This window comes from Pollicipes pollicipes, unplaced genomic scaffold, assembly GCF_011947565.3.
Source record: "Pollicipes pollicipes isolate AB1234 unplaced genomic scaffold, Ppol_2.1 Scaffold_3447;HRSCAF=4054_pilon_pilon_pilon, whole genome shotgun sequence".
In the NCBI taxonomy this organism is placed as follows: domain Eukaryota; kingdom Metazoa; phylum Arthropoda; class Thecostraca; order Pollicipedomorpha; family Pollicipedidae; genus Pollicipes; species Pollicipes pollicipes.
The window spans coordinates 12960332-12980932 of record NW_023596297.1 but is presented as its reverse complement, the minus strand read 5'-3'; the positions used below and the strand labels follow the sequence as shown (position 1 = coordinate 12980932).

General features: G+C 53.3%; 2 protein-coding genes across 7 annotated transcripts; one reads left to right on the top strand and one right to left on the bottom strand.

Annotated features, from left to right (window-relative positions):
* The first annotated feature begins 3108 nt into the window (after positions 1-3108).
* LOC119091264 (methylosome protein 50) lies at positions 3109-12440 on the top strand. Of its 6 annotated transcripts, none has more exons than XM_037213942.1 (7): positions 3109-3132; positions 7794-7954; positions 9242-9426; positions 10057-10256; positions 10717-10889; positions 11752-12004; positions 12255-12440. In XM_037213942.1, the coding sequence occupies exons 2-7, from the start codon at positions 7807-7809 to the stop codon at positions 12367-12369; spliced, it is 1074 nt and encodes a 357-aa protein (XP_037069837.1). In that variant the 5' UTR covers positions 3109-3132; positions 7794-7806; the 3' UTR covers positions 12370-12440. The 6 variants fall into 6 exon arrangements, with proteins under 6 accessions (XP_037069837.1, XP_037069832.1, XP_037069835.1 ...); XM_037213937.1 differs by lacking the exon at positions 3109-3132 and adding an exon at positions 6545-6614; XM_037213940.1 differs by lacking the exon at positions 3109-3132 and adding an exon at positions 6560-6573.
* LOC119091263 (staphylococcal nuclease domain-containing protein 1-like) lies at positions 12434-20550 on the bottom strand. Its single transcript, XM_037213936.1, is given in 10 exon segments — positions 12434-13015; positions 13477-13688; positions 14398-14683; positions 14685-15587; positions 15860-16024; positions 16536-16675; positions 17182-17380; positions 18106-18260; positions 18770-19031; positions 20445-20550. Coding segments are annotated over 10 exon segments (2673 nt in total). The 5' UTR covers positions 20496-20550; the 3' UTR covers positions 12434-12715.
* Positions 20551-20601: the final 51 nt, after the last annotated feature.

Below are 20601 nucleotides of genomic sequence, written 5' to 3'. Positions count from 1 at the left end.
GATGCAAGACTCCCCCTCCCCCCTCCCCCCCCCCACCAACATCTTCGACGTGGGTGTGTGGGCTTCCGTGCACGTGCGAGAAGTGTGTAAAGTGTGCCTTGGTGCATGGGCCGTGAGAGTGCCTCACGGCAGCGCACCGTCGGACGATCTGCTCGTATCGCGTAGGCGGGGACAGTAACAAACGGCACCGGGCACGCCGCCTGTCGGCTCCCGCTGTACCGCCCCCAGAGGGCCGTCCATCACTCCCACTCCTCCCCCGGTAGGCCCAGACGCTGATGGATGGCAGGGGTCTGGAACAGTGTCCCTGCGATCTCAGCCGGCCAGGTCAGGCATGTGTCACGGTTAGATTGATGCGTTGGCCGGTAGGATGTGGATTGAACGGGCCACAGTGTGACGGTTGGTCTGAGGGATCACAGTGTGACGGTTGGTCTGGGTGGTTACATGATGACGGCTGGTCTGGGGGGTCATAGTGTGACGGCTGGTCTGGGCGGATCACCGTGACGACGGGTCTGAAAGGATCACAGTGTGACGACTGGTCTGGGCGAGTCATATTGTGACGGCTGGTCTGGGCGAGTCATTGTGACGGCTGGTCTCAGGGGGTCACAGTGTGACAGTTGGTCTGGGTGGGTCACAGTGTGACGGCTGGTTGCATGTTATTCTGGCGGTCAGAACTGGGAATCAGTTGTGACCCAGGTTAGTCAACTCGTATGCCCTAACTGGGAGCGGCTGAATCGCGTACCCCAATCATATAACCTGTTTCTAGCTTAGCGTGTATGTACAATTGCACATTGCGCGAACGTAAGCCCACTCACCAGAACTTGTGTGGAATTACATTATCCGCTCACGTTTCAAATCTATCAGGTGCATCACTGGTGACGTTAGTTACCCTTGTCTTGCCAGGGCTTGTCAGTCAGCCTCATATAAACCTCTCGATTAATCTGAAGTGGTATCATGCGTGTCGACCAGCATGATGTCACCGGAAACCTTTTATCTTGAAGCGCTTTAGCGGCGGTAAAAATACTGCAGTCAGTACAATGTTGTACCACTGGTTAAGACGTCCGGTGATGCTCTGGTAATTAAGAATAGTATATCGCAAAGTAGCTATTTGAGAAGTCGTATTTGGTGCTACGATCAAAACTGATCCTGTTTGTCTTGTAGACGTTTGCATTTGTGCCTGCTATTGATAGTATGACACGCTCTACCGAGCTTGTTGGCCGCCAATCCTGTGCTGAAGCAGAACTGTCATGCGACATAAAAATAACACGGTACTAGACGCTCAACCACAAAGAAACTATAGGAAAACGGCCGGGTGCAGTTTGCAAACGTTACACGCAAGTTTCAGATCACCCACGAAGGGTGTGACACGAAACAGGCGTCCCGTCCAACTGTTTTGCCGTTTGACCAGCTGACCAGTCGGTGGGAGTGCATGACACCCCGAGTGCGGTGCGCTACCCGCCTCCGGCACTTCTGGCAGCGGTCAGGAGGACTCTGAACGCTGGGCGACGGAGGCCAAACAGGACGCAATCTGGCGATGGGCAAGTGCGGGCTGGATGTCGGCGTGCGTTGCGATCCTGCTGCAGATGAATTCCCGCGCCAATGAATCCTACAATTGCAGGGATTTCCTGCAGATTTCCACCTCCCGCTTCACGTCAGCTGCTTACTCTTGAACAGCAGACGTACAGGCAGCCCCGGGAAAAAACACTGGCTCGGTCAGGTCGAGGCGATGATCTCAGGGACTGGCATTGGCTCTGGTTCAAAGTCATGATGTAGCCCTTCTTGACAGAAAACTGTGCCCGCTTGGGCTTGAAGGGCGTGTCGGGTGAGACGAGGGTGATTCTTGGAGTGAGGATGTTCGCCCCCTTGGCCTTGTCTGTCATAATGGTCCTCCATCACGGCGCTTGGGAAAATCTAGATTTGGTAGAACTATGATGGGATTGCCTTGCTTGAGCACCGAGTTGTGTGATAACAGTCATGATGACTCCAGGCTCCTGAGAAGCTGCAACAGGTAGTTCACAGCCCCTCTTGGTCTGGGCCAGTGCCCATCAACTGGCAGGCTCTTACCTCTCCATACGACTTTTCCAGAAGCTCACAGTTTAAATTAACAGTAGCGAAGGTTTTCGGTGCAAAGATGACTTGCTCGCTGAGCCAGGTTGAGTCTTGGCACCGGTCTTCCAGGTCGAGAAGGCTTTGGCAACATCATCGAAAATTTTACGTTTACGTGGAAGGGACGCTTGATTTGGCTGCCTTGGCCCTGGACCTGGCTGCTGCCAACTTGTAAGAGTTGGTTGGTGAACTGCCCCGGTGTTTTGTCCCCATTTAATGGCGCACACGTCGGTGGTGGGATACCTACCGCCGTTCTGCTTGCCACTTACTGCTTGTCGCGCCGTAATTATTTGATGACGTGGCTAAACAACCGCGTAGGTACGTGTCTCCCATTTAGTATATAAGGTTACGAAAATAATGCATGCTAAGTATCAGAGAGCTTACACACAAACCAAAAAAGCATACCTACTTGATACCATTTAACCTTAAACCTCAACGGCCAATGAATGAAAGACGAAAACATGCTGAGCTTAATAGCATAAAGCTGCTGGTTCGTGTTGTTCATTTGTTATGCTTTTTCGCGTCCCAGGACTTTAATTTATGCTGTATAGTTCGCTAAATAAACAGCAAAATATCAAAATGTTAATTGACATTTCATGTTTTTTGTTCTCCAACACCAATAAATGCCTTGGACCCCAGTCAGCTGCTCCGGATGAGGGGAGTCGAGACCAAACTGGTTTTAGAAGATAAGTGACTGACACAAGAATAGAAATTCACTGATAAGCGTCTATTCTTTATTTCAGGTAGTTTTTGGAAACCGCTGGAAACAACGTGATGGCGGGTCTCATTTCTTGTACAAAAAGGATACTGCCACGGCAGTAATTAGGTACACGTTGCCCTATCGTTTTGTCGCTTTATCCCGATCTTCATAAGGATCAGCAGCTGTTTAAAGCCATCCCTATCGCCACACCCCACCTTGGCAGTATTGATGATGGTGATAATGACGCAGTTATGACATAGTCTCAAAGAGTAGCTAAAGCCTCGCACAGAACGACGGCGGAATCAAGCCAGCGAACTCTCCTCTGTTCGGTGATATACTAACTTGGGTCATTTGGGCTGATGAAAAGTTCACGGAGACGGTCAAGAAATCAGTTTCTTCACGTTTCAATGGTAAAATAGCCAAGCTGAGAGCATTCCTCCTGGAAATGGAAGTACATGGACGCGCCTTTGCGGTCGCGACGCAGGTCATTGCACACCTTTTCATGTCCTCTCAGATATTCCTGTTACCATACTAACAACCAGGATCACGGAACAACGGAATTCGAACCTGTCCCCCGAACTGAAGGCGCCAGGCACTTCACCTCCCAGCCCCGCGTAACGTGCGACTCTCGGAGTTCTGACGGAAGCGTCCAGTGTCTCTTGTGTGTCACTCGAATTTGGGGGGGGGGGGGGGGCAGCTCTCGTCGGACACGGCAGGATTTTGCAGCAAATGCTCCACGCGACATGTTGTTGAGTTGAAGACGCGCTCGCTTTGTTAAGGCCGAAAACCTGGGCCCTGACGCGAGGAAAGAATGAAACCCGGGACCCCAATACCCATGGGGGGATCGAAATATTTGTTGAGAAATCATTGCATTCAACAGTACGTTCAGGAATATCATCCAAACTGAATGAAGAGTGAATGTAGAAGCTTGGCCACTTAGAGTCTCATGCTTTCAAAATTCTTGTGCCGATTCCACAATTTGCAATATACCGGGAGGTGTTGGTTGAGGGACATTATAATGCTGATAAATCATTCTATTGGAGACACTTTATATTTCGCGCTACGATCATCCCTGCAAGCGCTGGATATACTACATATCAGGAAGTAAATGGTATAAGACTACTACGCGCCTGAGTGGGGGTCAGTTGAGCCCGCGGGTTTTTCCAGAGTGACTTTCGAACGACACAGTGTAGCCGCGCCAAACTTTGCTTGGTTGAAAGCAACTGAAATGCAGATCCTTTCGTACTAAAAGTAAATGTGTCTTGTATGGTCGTTAACCTACGTCAGGTCAAAGTGAGGGTGTGGCTATCAGCGAGGGCCATTTCTGGGGGCTCGTTTAATATGATGCGACAACGGAGTGTTTGGTGTAGCCTTACATCTCCGACATAGTTTTCTAGGCAGTACAATCATTCTTTAAATTAAAACAATTAAAACAAATTTCATTGACCTAAAGCAACGTATGAAGGTCAAGCTGAGTAAAAAATAACTGGCTTTTTACACGAAAGTTTGCTGTATGGGTAGCGTATGGTCCCCATTTTGAATTTATTAAGAACGGTAATCGCAACACATATGTCTCATGGACTTCTTAAGGAAGAGTAGGTCCTCACCGGAACTGACCCAGATCAATATTTTGTTGCATACCAACTAGCGTAAGTTCTGGCGCTTATCCGAATGGTAAAATAGATGCAGGTCTTGCAGGTTTTGGTCATCTTGATCTTCTTAGGATAAAATGGTCACTGACCTCAAGTGGAAACCAGTCAGCTTCTGCTTAGAACAGGAATCTAGGATCGAGGCGGTTGCATGAGGTGGTCTAGGGGTACTTTGGATACGAATCTGTAGTCTGATTTTGTTTTACCTTATTTGACCCGATTGTCATCACCTAAGAACTTCACATTTTGACAACAGTGAGGTCACGTATAGTTCAACCACCCTGCGAATTTGGTGTATCTAGTTCTGTTAGTTTTTGAGATATCAGGGAGGTCGAATTGAGCCCCATCCGAACGAAGGGCATTCAACTGGCCACCCGGGCGCGTGCTAACTCAATTGGCTATACGTTAAACCAGGAGATAACTCGGTACTTCCTGGTATACATACACACACGCACACACACACGCACACACACACACACACACACACACACACACACAATATATATATATATATATATATATATATATATATATATATATATATAATTGACAGGATGAACGCAACTAAAATTATTAAGTACCGCGAATATAATCGTTCTTCACCACTATAACGTCGCTTAACAAGCACTGCTTGACAAACTGAAGCCCGTTAACTCAGCATAAGAACTTTGAACTCATAATGCCGAGAAGCTAGAAGCTGAATGATTTTATTTTGTTTATCAACTACAGCTTTTAAAAGCCTTTATGCTAATTACTGCGTTAAATAAGTAGTATGATTGGGAATTAAATGTTAATTTATTTTCATTGATGTTAAAGCGGCCGCAACCGATTACGCTCTGATTTTCAAAGAAAGGCGGTAAAGTGCGAACAGATCATCACGATTTTCACATACACCATGCTCCAAAGCTCCGATTTGGAATGAAATTTTTGAAACATCGCGACAGATTCTGTTGCTTTTTAAGTCTGCACATTTTCTAAAGATTTAATACAAACCCTTAAATGTGATAGATTTTTGAGGCCAGCGCCCACTTTAAGTATTCCTTGTTCTTGAGTCATGATCCCAGCATCCAATGGTAAATGCTTGGCAGAGTTCTTCCTTTTCGCTGACACCAAGTGACCTTCAGCACGGCTGCTGCCACCGGCTGCAGAGCATTCCAGTGAGGGACAAATAACGTGAACTCGAATCGGCTAGAGCCCCTCTTGATAGAACGCCTGCCTTCCGGTGCAGGCCCTGGTGGGTGAATCGGAACGTGGGCGCTCTAACCAACGGCACTATGGGAACGGACAGAATAAGTCAGAAAGAAGCGCACGCAATTGGGTGACACACGCGCACAGGATGCATACATGTGCATCTCCTAGCAAAAAGGCCAGAGCATCCGCAGAAAGCACGAAAGAAGAACTTTGGAAAGGCGAGCACACACCAAGGCTGCCCCATTTCCGCCCAAGGCATCTGGATACACCAAAGAAAAAACAAGAATATTATGATCAACTGTAAAGCTGTTGCTACATTAAGGTTCGGTCTCCTTCGGTTCGGTTCGGTTGACAGGTTAAGTTTTGGTAGGCCAGGTCACATCCGGCAAGGCCAGGTCGGGTTAGGCCTATCCTGACCTGGCCTTGCTGGATGTTGACCAGACATGACCTAGGTCATGTCGGGTCAGCTTAGAATGAGGTAGGTTAAGTTAGCTAAGGCCAGGTTATACTGGGCTAGGTTATTTTGAGCCAAGTTAAGTTACTTTGGTGATGCAGAATGAGGTTAGAAGGAAATTAAGCCGCCGGTCTTCAGACCGAGGTTTCCTTGATCTATAGAAAGAAGGAATGACGTGTAATTTCAAGTGAAATGTTGATCACTGACCTTCCCCAAACGTGTAATGCGTTACAGCAAGCGGCTTGGCACATTATTCCAATTGATTGGTGCGGGCAAACGTGCTGAACAACAGGCCGAATGCAGCGCGATCTCTCCATGGTAAAATATTCTGTCATAAAAAGTTTTCCCTTGTTTGGTAACTTTTCGTGGCGGGTAACATCACCTTTTATGACGGTCTTGATACACTGCCGGAAAATGTGCGACACACAAGGCTCGTCGAAACTCCACGGGTGCGCCAAACGCAGCAGTGTTCCGGTGTGCTCGGGGTTGGGGTGTGAAGGGTACACTTGCCATTCGTGTCAGTACTTTATTATCTACAAGATGCGTAGATTATCTGTGATGACAGATGTCTGCACACAGGATCCGTCCCATACCTTTGTGACTTTTGTTTTTTTGTGAATCTGAATGAGTGTTACTGATTTACTAAATTTGCCCTCACATCAGCTTCGAACATGGGGTATTTTGTCACTGTCCAGTACGAGAACCGGTAGATTTGGCATTTACCAGTGATGTGATGGATACCCATTCAGCATTGTCCAGTTCCTGATGTGTAATGTGGCATCACAACATGTAGCAGGTGGTTTACTGAAGCTGTAAGGACTAAGGTGCTGTAGGTCTGTCAGTTTGGTGACTCAAGTTATTCCATCATGATAGCTCCCATGGGAAAGAGCTTAAACATGCTGAAGTGGTGTTGGCATAGGGTAATTTGCACTATGAATGGTGTCTTGGCTAAGGCAACCCTAACTGCCAACAGGATAGGCCAAGGATGTGTCATTAATAGGCACAAATAGCACTGGCTTCTGAACTATTAATTTCCAGGAATATTTATTCAGGACATAAGGATCATCCTTCTATCAGTTTCCAACTTTCAGTCTTTAAAAATGCATAGGATGTCTGGTCTTTGGGGCAGGAGGTGGTATGCTGGGGACCAGTCCTTAGGAACAGTCAGTCCTGATTATGGCAAGCATGCGGCTACTAAATGATGACCCATTCTGCTAATTTAAACAAATAAGATGCAAACAAGAAGTGCAATTCTAACACATTCTTGCAAGTTTCCATTCTGCTAAATAGTTGTAGCTGCACTTGTCATTCTCCTGAATCATAGCCTTGCCTGTAGTTATTAATAGGATAATTTGAGCCAGAGGGGTGCTGTCAGGAAATTGGGGGAGGGGGTTAATAGGGCAGTGGCTAAGTTGGTTGTCAGGGAAAGTAGAAGTGGAGGGATTTATATCCAGCATTGCTCTCCATTTTGTAAGAGGACAGTGCTGTCTTATAGTTTCGGGTGTTGAGCATATTTTAAAAAAAAACTTTATGGCAGTAGCAGTCATTGATTGCACTTTATTAGTGGAATTGTATGTTGTTTTTATAAATTCTGTTTGTTGTTAACCAGTGACATTTGTGATATGTTCAAGATTATAACACTTCTTATTTGATCTATGTATCACAACAATTTTAATCTGTTTCCTTTTGCTTTCAGCTCCAGGAACACTATGGACAGTTCACCAGCTCCTGATCATAGCCCTTCACCATGGAATCAGCCAGAACAGGATTTGGCAAATGGCAACATGCAGATTGATGATGCGTCTTACATTCCTGCTGAGATGAAAAGACATTTTGACTTCATAGATATTAGAAAAGGTTTGTTCTACATTTCCTCAGTGGAACAATTAACAAATTATGTCATATTATGCCTGCGTCTCATCATAAAATTGCAGTCAAAAGGAACTGGGCCTGACAGGGACTAGAATTCCTATAACACCACTATCTGCTCAAGACATGTACCCAGCAGTGTCATTGTTTATGCAGAAGGGATGGCAGTTCCACTGGAACTCGCTGAGTGCCAACAAGCTGCAGTTGGTGAAACCCCATATTGGATTATGGCAGTCGTGCTTTCGGGACAATAGGGGGAAGAAGTTGCCCTTTGCCGGTTACGCATAGGTCACACATATGCTACGCACCGTCACCTGCTAATGGCTGGCGACAGACCATGCTGCGGTCGGTGCTCTGATCCACTGACCGTGCATCACGTACTGGTCGCTTGCTGCCACCTTACTGCAACGAGAGCGCAGTTTTTCGGACGCCACGTCCAGAGTCGCACGCTATGCGACTTTTTAGGGGATTCTTCGAACGTCGTCGAGTTTGATAAAGTGCTCCAGTTTCTTCGCGCTATAGATTTCCCAGTAATCTTTTCATCGTGATGCTAGGGCCGATCATCAAGGCTCTATAGTGTGACCTGATTGATGCACTTCTCTGCTTGACGGCCCTGCATAAATTGATAGTTATGGGCGCTGCATGACCTTCAGCAGCCGATGCGCCCTAAAACCCCAAATAATCATCATCATCAAGGAATTGGGCCCAAAATAAGTCATGTTTTGTTTCAGGTGCAGGTAGGGTGGCATCAAGTAATTCGATTACAATTATGCCTGAATTGGTAATAGGCATTTTGCCATTACATTGTAATGGCTCTGCAGTGTGTTGGCTGTGAGATGGGTTCAATTGAAAAAATCTCAGATATGGCAGAATTTGCATTCATATCGTGCAAAGAATCTGTCAGCTGAATCAATTCAGGGGCAGGAAAGCAACAAGGCAGATGTGGCAGTTTTTCTGTATTGCATCTGTTAGGGATGGAAAATGCAACTTGTGAAATCAATTTTTCTCTTGCTCTACATACAGTTATTCTAGACCACTTTGTGGGCCCAACCTTCTTAAAACCAGCTTGCACTGCACAGGTGCATGGCCCTTTTAATCCTGTTGGTGATTATTCACCAATGGCATCAGCAACAGCAGTCAGTCAAACCAATCAAAGAAGCAACTGATGTCATGACTGTTATCAGTGATTGCATGTCACCCTGGTCAGCCATGCCATCAACATGCACATGCAGCCATGTATGAGGCTTGTCACGGCGTCTGCCGCGTACCCGTCAGACGGCCGCCTGCTGCTGGGCGCCTCCAGCCTGACGTCACGCTACTGGACTGGCGACGTGTGGCTGTTCAACAAGGCGGCGGACGCGCCCGACATTGGCCTCTTCTCGGCGGCCCGCGAGCTCGAGAGCGGCACGTCCTGCGGCAAGTTCATCGACGGACTCGGCGTCCGCGCCGTTGTGTGTCAGGTGAGTGTCAGAGGACCGGGCGTGGGTGTGGCCAGAGGACCGCGTGTGGGACATTCAGAGGGCCGGGCGTGGGTGTGGCCAGAGGACCGGGTGTGGGACATTCAGAGGGCCGGGTGTGGGTGTGGCCAGAGGACCGCGTGTGGGACATTCAGAGGGCCGGGCGTGGGTGTGGTCAGAGGACCGGGTGTGGGACATTCAGAGGGCCGGGCGCGGGTGTCGTCAGAGGGGGAGTAGTGCGCAGAGTTTGGTCTGGCATCAGGCCTTGGGTTTGTAATGAACTCTAGGGCAAACAGTATTCTGATACTATCAATGGTCCGAACCTCTATGTGATGCACGTGCTGGCCTGTGTAAAAGTGGGTGGGTGCAGTGCGTTGATTATTCCAACCTCTAGAACATACGATAGTTAAGATGCTGAAGTTGGTGAGAGCAGTCAGTGTGCTGGCCAGTCTCGTGGTCTAGGGAGTTGGTGCCGTGCAGGGACCTTTACCACCGCTAGGACGCGGGCGTGGCGGGTGCTGCACTTGATAAGGTGATGCGCAACACGCCAGGCCTCTCCCACAGTCAACCTTGATTGGGTATCCTGTTGTGCTGGATGAGAGTGGTCGGTACACGGGCCCGCACGGCCGGCAGGACCTGGGCGTGGTGGAGGTCCTCGGCTGGGAGGAGCCGGACGAGGACGCCACGGACGAGCGCCTGCTCATCACGCACGGCCGCAGCCTCGAGCACGACGGTGCCGTGCTGGCGCTCGACACGCTGCCGGCCGGCGACGGCGGCGCCGGCGACGCTGACGCCGACGCCGTGCGCGCCGTCACCGGCAGCGCCGACGGCGCGTGAGTGGACGCGCGGGCCCGGCCGTCGCCGCTGCGGCGATCTTGGCGCTCAGAACGTTTTCGCGCCGTTCGGTCATCAGTGCGGTGATGACATGGACACTCCCGATCCATTACCAGATCGTTTTCGTTGATAGCATCCTTTGAGTATTTTTATCACACTGGACTTGGACCATTCGTTTTATCCTTGAAAGGTAGACTTCCTTATTGTATTGTGGGGTTTATGCCAGACTTGGACCACCTTTGGATCCTTGAAAGGCAGGTTACTGTGGAACGCTTCCTTATCGTATTGTTTTTTTATGTCGGACTTCTACTCCCCTTGGAGGCCTTGGAAAGTAGGTGTAACCATACGTCTGCTGTGTATACGCACAGTGTGTCCACACGACGTCCCGAAATATTGGGCAACGTCGCCAGCCGCCGCGGCCGCCGTGGAGTTGGATCGAGCGCCCACCCGCTGTTCCAGGATCAAGGTGTGGGACCTGGAGACGCTGGTGGCGGACGCCTCGTACCCGGGCGCACACTGCCACTGGGTGACGGGCGTCACCTGCCACCCGAGCCTGCCCCACCAGATGGTGTCGTGCGGCCTGGACGGCCAGGTGCTCATGTGGGACACGCGCGCCGCCCGACCCGCCTCACGTGAGTACGCGCATGCCATCCGGTACTGGCAGCCGTGCTCTGAGTGGGAACGCAGCCGGCTTGACTTTGTACTCGTCCTGGGAGGGGGAAAGGGGCAGAGGCGTTGGATTTTAGGTGGTGGGGGGCCAGTCCTTCCCAGCTTTGGAAAATGTTGTCGCGCGACAATTGCTGGCATCGAATGAAAGAAAAACCAACTAAATGTAAGCAATAAAGGCATTGAGCCCCTAGTTTCTCGGCATTTTTGGGTGGAGTTCCCATGCTGACAATAATCGGCCTTCTTTAAGCCAGGAAATACTGGCTAAACGACATTATTGAAAAAGCATCGGCTCTATTGCCAAAACTCGGCATTTCAAACTACACTCATTCTCAGAAGTGTTGAAACTCCATTTCTTTCCACCTCCTTGGTTTACGGGCTAGGTCGCTCGTGACCATGGACACAGCTTGCAACGGTTTTGACAGCAGAACCAATATTTGTTCGGTAGCATTGCCGAACCAGTACCCTCAAAATTTTGAAGGTCGATTTTTTTCTGGATGAGAACCCTGAACTCACGATGCCGAAACCACCTAAATCCGCATTTGGGCCAAATTCAGCTGAAGACATTGCCGCCGCCATAGATAACTGTTGCGCTAGTTTCAACATTTGTTTTCGCGTTGTGCAGTTTAAGAGAAATCCGGTAGAGGTGGTACTGGCACCGGCCAGCCCGGCCCGTGTCTGGCGCCGTGGATCCCACCCACGTTCCTCACCGTAGACGCCGAATTTGAGCTTTCACCATGACGCTCATCGGCACCCCAGGATAGGAGCGTCGGCATGTCACGACCTGACGGTAGCAGTTCCACCGCCTGACTCACTCTTTCCCGGCAGAGCTGGCCGGCGGCGGCGGCGACCGGCCGCTGTGTGTCGCCTGGTCGCCGACAGATAGCACCACCGTCGCCGTGGGCTGGGAGTCGGGTCGCGTCTCGCTGCTGAACGCCGTCGGCGGGGGCGAGACGGCGGCGGCGGCGCGCGGCCGGCCTCTGCACCGGCTCTGCTGGCACCCGCGCCGGCCCTGGCTGGCCGCCTGCGGCGACGAGGCGAGGGTGGACGTCCTGGCTGCCTCCGACCGCATCCAGACGCTGTGAGTGCGCCCACGCGTCGATAGGAGACGCACCCGGCGTGGGGTGCGCTCTGCTAATAGTTTCTGCTGTCATTAGTTGTGACCGCAGTGCAAAGGTGGCTCTGTTAGACGCGAGTTTGGCTTTATAGTCCGCTAAAATGACGCATGCGTTAAGAACTGTGCACGCTCGGTTCCTTTCTTGTCCTGCTCACAACAGACGTGACCCGCGTCAGCCGCGCGCCCGCCTGACCTACGCCTCGTTGGCTGGCAGACACTCGGACGAGCTGCACACGGACATGGTGCGCGGCCTGGCCTGGCAGCCCGACTCGGACACGCTCTACTCGTGCGGCTGGGACAAGCGCGTGCTGAGCCGGCCGGTGGGCTGACCGGCGGCTGGCCCGACCCGCCCTGCGTCTCGTTCATCCCCCGTCGTTCATTAATACACGTGTCTCCTCGACCTCGGGATTTATTCTTTGCATAGGTAAATTTAATCACGCATGCAGAGAATACCGGTAAACGCCACCGCCAATTGAAAAATAGTCTTTCCAAGAATGGAGCCAGTGGCACGTAACCCAACACCGCCCCGGCGACGCAAATTAACAATCCGTACAAAAGCAAACGGCAGGAATGAATAATTCCATAGCTATCGCCTCCTCGGACTGACCCGCCCTGTAACAGTACACCCCCCGCCGGCCGGTCGCCGCCCGCGGCGGCGTTAAAACGCGGCACCACCTAGCGTCCGAACTCCGTGGCGTCATCGTCCGTGATGTCGCCGTACTGCCAGATGTTCTTATGCTCGTGGCGCGCGCGGTCCTGCGCTGCCTGGTACTCGGCGAGCAGCGGCCGCAGGCGGGCGTCGCGCCGCTGCGCCACCATCAGCAGGCCCTCCTCCAGCAGCGCCTTGGCCACGTCCTGCTGGTTCGACCGCAGCGTGACGTACTCCAGGCCGTCGCGGTACTCGACGTTCATCTCCACCTCGCGGTCGCAGCAGTCGTCGGCGAAGGCGTCGCGCGACTCCTTGGCCAGGTCCTCCTGCGGCGGGGAGGCGGCGCGGGTCACACAGAGAGGGCGCCGGCGGCCCCGCACGCCGCGGCTCCACAACCGGCTCGCTGGGAGCATGTCCGGAGGGTAAATGGCCGGGATAGAGTCGGAACCGCTGTCCCAATCCGTTCCGGCTCCCAACTGTCCCATTTTGGAAGTGGTCAGGCTGGTTTGCAACGCTAATTTTCCGGGTGAGGTCGCTCACAGAGCTGGCCCGGCAGACCACGGGCACCCGCACCTGACACCAATGGCACCCACCAACTGTAGTCACATTTGGATGTCCCCGCACGTTACATGATACTTAAAAGCCGATTATCGCTATGCCACGCCACAAAACTATATCAATCACACAAAAAACAGGGCCACGATGGCCATGAGCCCCGCGTCCGCTTCCCCACACTCTAGCTAACTGACACCGACACCGGCGTCACCGTGCGCTGGCCAACACTCACGTCCTTGGGCATCTTGACACAGGCGAGGCGGTACTCCTTGGCGTAGCGCGGCGCCGCGGCGAACATGCCGGGCAGCGCGGCGCAGTCCGTCACCGGCACCGTGGCGCGGTTGCCGTAGTCGACGTAGATGAGGCTGACCTGGCCCTGCACTATCCGCTCGACGCGCGCCCGGTACCACCCGCCGTCGACGAACTTCGCCGCGCACTGGTCCCCTGGCCACGCAGCGGCACGCGGGTCAGATCGGGGCCGTGCAGGGGCGGCACATGGGCCGTACGCTGGTTTGTCGGGGTGGAACAGGGCAAGGCGAAGTCCGGCGCAGGGCACCACCGCCGGGGACGGACCAGTGAGGTCCGGATTGCCGGTCGGCGAATGGCCCACCCTCTCCTGCGCGCGCACAGGAGAACGTGGGCCGCGTCCCCTCTTCAGCACGTGCAACGCATTTTTTTTTGCAAATTTTCGTGCAAACGAATTTTCCTTCCCCAGTCGGCATTATCCAGTCTGGTGCGACAGTCATGGTCCAATGTGTTCATGGACCTTAAGAGTAAGATTAATGGCACACTGATGTCGCGAGCACTTGCTGTTATGATGACCATTTCAACAATCATTTCACCCAAGCAGATCAGTGAGACCGAAATGTAATAACGTCCGATTCCTAATGGGTGATCTAGAGGTATAAGCATGAGTACCATCACATTGCGGCTCCATAATTTCGACGGAAATAGGCCAATACTGAACTGTGACAATAAATTTGCACACTCCGCTCGACACAGGATGCGTATAAACCAGTACACAATTAAACAGTAGGTCTTCCACAGCTATGTTGGCTTTGATCGTGCACAGAGTATGTCCAACGCGTGATCGTCACACATGTTTTGGCTCATGAGCTCCGCAGTTAACCCGGCGGCGCTTGAGCGAGCATACCTTTCTTGGGCCGGTAGGCGCCGGCCAGCGGCGGGTTGTTGGCCAGCTCGGCACGCATCTTCTCCATCATGGTCTCCAGCTCCTGGCCCTTGTCGACGCTCTGCGCGAAGAAACGGCAGTCATCGCCCACCTCAGTGATGACCACAGAGCGGTAGTGCTCCTTGCGCTCGCCCGACTCGGCCTCTGCCGACGACTCGTCCGCCACGGGCGCCTTCTCTACGTAGTTCTTCCAGATGCCCTTCTTGGCGGCCTTGGCCTGGTCGACAGCGCGCTGGATCGCCGTGTAAGTGCTTCGAGTTCTCGGCCGAGAAGTGCATCGACGACAGGCCGGCCGTCACCAGCTCGACAGCCAGGTTCTTGCCGTCCACGTACAGCCAGCCGATGAAGTTACCGACCTTGTCCATCGAGTCGACCTCGATCTGCACCTCGTGCTGGAGGCAGAGGTCGCGCGTGAAGGCGGCCGCCTCCTCGCCGAACGGCTCGGCCTCGGTCGTGGTGCCGCCGGGGCCGGGCCGCGCGCCGCGCGGGCACGACACGCCCGCCAGCAGGAACGTGATCAGGCACGTCTCGCGCGGCACGTAGATGCGCATGCGCGAGCCGCTGGCCACGAACTCGACAATGCCGTCGGCGCGACCGACGCGCGTCAGGAACGGCAGGAACTGCTTCGACTTCTGCAGATCGCCGGCGCAGTCCTGCACCTTGACGGTGGTGTTCTCCTTCTTGCCCCAAAGGCCATTGCCGCTCTTCTGAGCCTTCATCTCGGCAGCGAGCAGGGCGTCGTACTGCGACGAGCGGCGCTCCTCGTCCTGCCGGTAGCGTACCACGGTGGCCAGGCCCTTGCTGACCAGCGCCTCGGCCATGTTCACGCCGCCCAGCTTGATGGTGCAGCACGTCTTCTCGGGGAAGTTGTCCGACGCCGGCTGCACGTAGTCCACGTGTACGTGCACCTTCTGGCCGATGACCTTGCGCCGCAGGAACTCGCGCGCCTCGTACAGGAACGGGATGTCGTACAGCGGACGCATTCGCTTGGGTCGCTGCACCTGCTCGCCGTCCTTGCTCTCGAGCCGCGGCGAACGCACCGACGACAAGAAGAACTTCTTGGTGGAGTTGTCCGGCAGCCGAATGACCATGGCGTCCGCGTTCACCACCTCGACCACCTTGCCCGTCAGGTCCTTGTCCTTAACGGAGCTCTGCGCGAGAACGAAAGCCGTTAGGCACGGAGGACAGATTTCAGCACTTTATCACTATGAGCATATCGATTCATTATGAACATATCATTCTGAATGTATCATTATGAACATAAGATCAACATATCGATTCGGAGAAGTGATCATCCATAACATGGCGGCTTTGATACACGGTTAACGGTCGACCAATAAATAGATAGGCAGACAATGTACAACCAGGGCAAACCCAGCACCCACCAAACCAATCGTCCAGCACACAGAAGTTGGCGACATACCAGAGCCGCGGAAGGCTTGTAGTCCTTCCATATCCTGAGCTTCTTCTCTTTGGCGACACGCTCGGCGCTCCGCAACGCTTCCACTCCGCAGTGCGCATGCGCAATCGACCAGTCAACGCAGCGGGCGAATCCATCACGCAGAAGGAGTTCCGCGATGTTGCCATTCTGAAAAACCGCGCCAATCATGCCGGATACCAATCACGGTTTTGCGTATTGGGGCTAATGCGCGAATCTGTATCACAACGTTGAAAAAAGGCTAATTGGGACATGTCAGTCATGTACAAACCTAGTGGTTACAGATCCACCCACAATAGCGACTTCGCGTGAACTTCTTCCACAAAGAACTACTCCTGGTCAAGTGGTGCGGCTCTAACAAAAGTTCCACCTCCACACCGACCACCGATTGCCACATGTAAAGGCCCCAGCCCAGCCATCAGGCCCCAGCCCAGCCAGGTCCCCGGCCATCGTCAGGGCTCTAGCGTCACAGCATCCCTCGCATTCGACAACGCATCGGCAGCCCGATCGGCAGGGCATCGGTGGCCCGATCGGTAGCGCATCGGCAGCCCGATCGGTAGCGCACCGGTGGCCCGATTGGTAGCGCACTGGTGGCCCGATCAGCAGCGCACCGGCGGCCCGATCCGCCGCCCGCCGCCCCCGCAAGCAGCGGCGTGCCTACCGGGTGCAGCACGCTGCCGATGTAGTTGGCGTTGTTGACCGACTCCAGCACGATCTGCACGTCCCGCTGCAGCAGGCGCGACTCGACGAAGAAGCGCGCCTCCTCGCAGTACGGCTCGGCCAGCGCCTGGTCCGGCTTGCCTGGAGCGGAGGCGGGCCGTCAGCGGACCGGTGGGAGGCGCGGCTCCACTGGCGCTCCAGCCACGCCCATCGGCTGGCTTGGGGGAGGGGGGGGGGGGGAGCGGGGTGGGGCGACATTCGGACAGGCGCCGCGGTGCCGTCATGAGTTGGTTTCCCAGTACAGTACGGTGTACATGGGGTGGTGATGCCCCTGCTGACAGATGCGGCGCATCGCGTTCAGGCGCCGCCCAAAACAAAACAGCGTTCCATTTAATCGAGCGCCGGTTATCGGCCGTTGGCTATCGGACAGGAAGCACGTGCGGCACGACCGACCTCCCACGAGCAAACCCACAACGCCAGCGCCATTCCCACGACTGGCAAGAGACAGACCGGAACTGTCCCGATGCCACTGACCCACACCACCCACTACCACTCCCCCACAGGGTCCGAAGCGCCCACGGTCGGCGCGCCGTTGCCCGGCGCCGGGGCCCGGCGCCGGGGCCGGGCCGGGCCGGGCTGGGCCTCACCGTCGGGGCCGAGCCGCACGGTGGGACAGCGCACGCCCGACAGCATCACGGTCACGTGGTACATGTCGGGCAGCAGGAAGGCGCGCATAGTGGAGCCGTCGCGCACGTGCTCGATCACGGCCGACACGGGCTTGCCGCCGAACTTCTCCACCAGCACACGCGGGTTCTCCACCGACCAGGTGATGTCCCGCACCTGCGACTGCGGCGGCGGAGGGCGGAGCAGGGTCATGGGGGCTCACGGTCATGGAGAACCGCCGTTAAGAGACCCGAGATCAACAGTATGCCACCGCTGACCACGTGGCTATAGAACGATTCGCAATTATGTATTATGAACTATGCGCTCAAACGTCATAGTCAACAATCATTAACTATTATATGCTGAGTTTCTTTACGTAAGCAGTTTTAAATTGACGAGAGCAATCTCGCAAATGACCTCTCGCTTTATAATGTTACTGCCACCAAATATCGGCCCCTGCGGCGCAAGCGGTGGTGAAGTTTCCCGTGCAAACGATATCACTGTAAAACCCGTTTCAAGCATCGACGCCCACCTTTCAAATTTGCACTTCAAATAGGTCACCACGTGGTTAATCGGAATCGATCCATATAGCTCGTGAACACCATTTAGCCAAGTTGACGCACGCGTTTCCCTTCTTTTGAGGCGGAAAACTGTGATAGATTATGGACGTCCTTCGACTCCTTGTTCGAGGATACTTACAACACGGGAAATCTTTACGCGCTATCTGAACTCGAAATTGTGTGATACCATCACACAAGCACTACAGAACAGACTGTCAATAGAAGGCGTCTCGAGCCTCAGACAGCCCAGAACTCACACGATCAAAACAACTGACAGCCAGGCAGAGGGGTCGACAGCAAGCGGGGAGAGCGCGAGAGAGTGAGAAGATAACAGCTCTGGAGACTCACTGAGGCGTCGGGCGCCCACTTGCCCTTGCCCTGCGCCTTGGCCGTGTCCTCCAGCTCCACCAGCTTGGCGGCCGACTCGCGCAGGTTCTCGCGCCGCACCTGCACCAGACCCTCCGACACCAGCGTCTCCACCAGGTTCTCCCCGGTGGCGATATCTGCGGGGCACAGCCGCCGGGGTCAGCAGACGCTCGTGCGGCGGGGTGGGGCGGCGACGCTCCGCCAGCCCGCACGCGGCCACGGCCGGGCGCCACACACCGACCGCAGCGGCCTGCGTGGGCAGCGCTGGGCTGGCGAAGTCAGGAAACAAGAGCTCCGCAGGAAACAAAACTCTGCTTAACAGGACCTATCACTTACCCGACGAGGCCACCGACACACCCATCGTCTCTGAGGTACACACAACCAAACTACAACTTACATTCATAAGTAGCACACGCAGTAACAGTCCTTGAAACATAGCCATACTCGCAATGCAGGAGGTACATTTAGCCATCCTCAGCACTCTTGATGTACATATAGCAGTATCCACAGCGCCCCTGGTCGATGTGACATGCTCAAGCATGTCTGTAACATGTGAAGCCGCCCACAAACGCGTCTCCATACTCCACACTCCATGTCATCAGCGTAGCCGGACTCACCCTCCTCATAGGAAGCCGCAGCCACTTACCGGCCCCGAGGTAGACGTAGCCGTACTCGCGGCCAGTGTTGGTGGACGTTTCCACAGTGAAGAGCACTTCCTTGCCGACGAGCTTCTTGCGCAGAAACTCGCGGCTGGCCCAGGCGCACGGCTCGTCGGCCGTGGCGTCAGCGTTGCCGGCGCCGCGCCGCGCCGGCCGCGGCGCCGTCACATTGCTGAGGTTCAGCTGCCGCTCCTTGGGCCGGCCGCCCCGCGGCTGACTCCGGATGGTGATGGCATCACCAGAGAGAACCTGTAGATGACATGTCTGGTCAGGGCTGAGGCAGGTGACTGGTACTATGCATATATCATCAGGCTGCAGTGTCATGGGTGTAAGCTTGTAGCAAATGTGAAGGAAATGGCCATTTCAGGTAAGGTGATAAACTGGCTATTTCAGGCAGTCAAGAAGGTTGCCAGTTGAGTGAATATTGGGCCTCACTTTTATTGGCTTTTGACATTGACGAGCCATGAACTGGAATGATCGGGAGATCCAAGATTTGGCCAAGAGGAGCATTCAAATTTATAGAGCACCATCAACATCTGTACCCTTGCCCCACTGACAGAAGCCCCAATGCTCTGAAAAGGCCAGTGGCTGAATGCAGCTGTGAGTAATTCCATGAGTATTTGGGTGAAGCACCATGAGTCTGAATTTACATGCATGATGGTAAGGATTGATACAAAGGTATCATCACAAGCACTTAACCTTTCCTCTGCCCCATCTAGTTCTTCTTTAAAATGGGGAAGAACATTAGACCAATATGGGAGGGCTCTGAGCAATCAAGGATGTCACAGCCAGTGAATACATGGGGCCCCTGCACACCATGATGGGTCCAAAAAGTCTTCTAACCACATCCTTCTCAATCAGCCAAATGCCTTTTTTATCTAAACATGAACCCCACTATTTGCTTGATGCATTTCCTGGTTTTCTGGACCTCTGCAGACAACCCACTTTTCAAGCAGCTTGTGTTAGAAATAATAATCTGTCCAGCTGATGCCAGGGCCTTTGGAGCCCATAGGGCATTGGTGAGAGGGCCAGGGAGTGAGTAGGACCCATAAATGGTCCATGACCCTATCTGTTGCTGTTTGGGCAGCATTACCACATATCACTAGATGGCATTGCAAAGTGCTGCCAGCAAAATTAGAAGCATAAGCAAAGTCACATGTGATTCATACTGCATGCCTATCCTTTGTCTCATGCATATCCATATTGAGCATGTGTTCACACCAGGCAATTGTCAACCACCAAAAAGGGAAAGCAGAGTGGCCATCATAAACTTATGCTACTTGGTTGGTTAAATGGGCAAAGCAACTGGTATGGAAAGTCCTGCCCACAAAGCCAAAACTGATCTGGAAATAGGTTTCTGAAGTAATTAGACCTGACAATGCAATGTTGGACTTGCCTCAGAATAAGAGGCTGGGTGGCACTACTGGCTGCGGTGTCACATGCATGATTACAAAACACATCATCGCTGGTAGGCAACAAGGCAAATATTCCCACTACAATTGGTCAGGACCGCTGATCAGCTGTTCATGTGGACCACATGGCTCGCTTTTATCCGTTACAGTTGTTGCAAGCAGCGGTAATCAACACGCCACGAACCAGCCCTTTGGCAACCCTACGTGCCAAAACGTTTGTCTACGAATGTGTTTTCAGCTGTTTGCGTACCTGCTTGCAGATTCCCTTAAAAACCAACTGGGACTGATTTGGAGCACTCATCTCTGCTGGCCCGGTTTACCGTAAAGACAGATTGGCGAAAGCGAGTGAGTGGTCACGTGACCAGAATGGCTTTTATTATCTATACAGGAGTATTGAGCGTGTTTTA

Bases quoted from the DNA above. Each gene is read 5' to 3' on its own strand.
- LOC119091264 (XM_037213942.1), top strand. From the start codon at position 7,807: ATGGACAGTTCACCAGCTCCTGATCATAGCCCTTCACCATGGAATCAG. The intron at 7,955-9,241 runs GTTTGTTCTACA...CGTACCCGTCAG, and splicing joins CTTCATAGATATTAGAAAAG to ACGGCCGCCTGCTGCTGGGC. The intron at 10,890-11,751 runs GTGAGTACGCGC...CTTTCCCGGCAG, and splicing joins CGCCGCCCGACCCGCCTCAC to AGCTGGCCGGCGGCGGCGGC.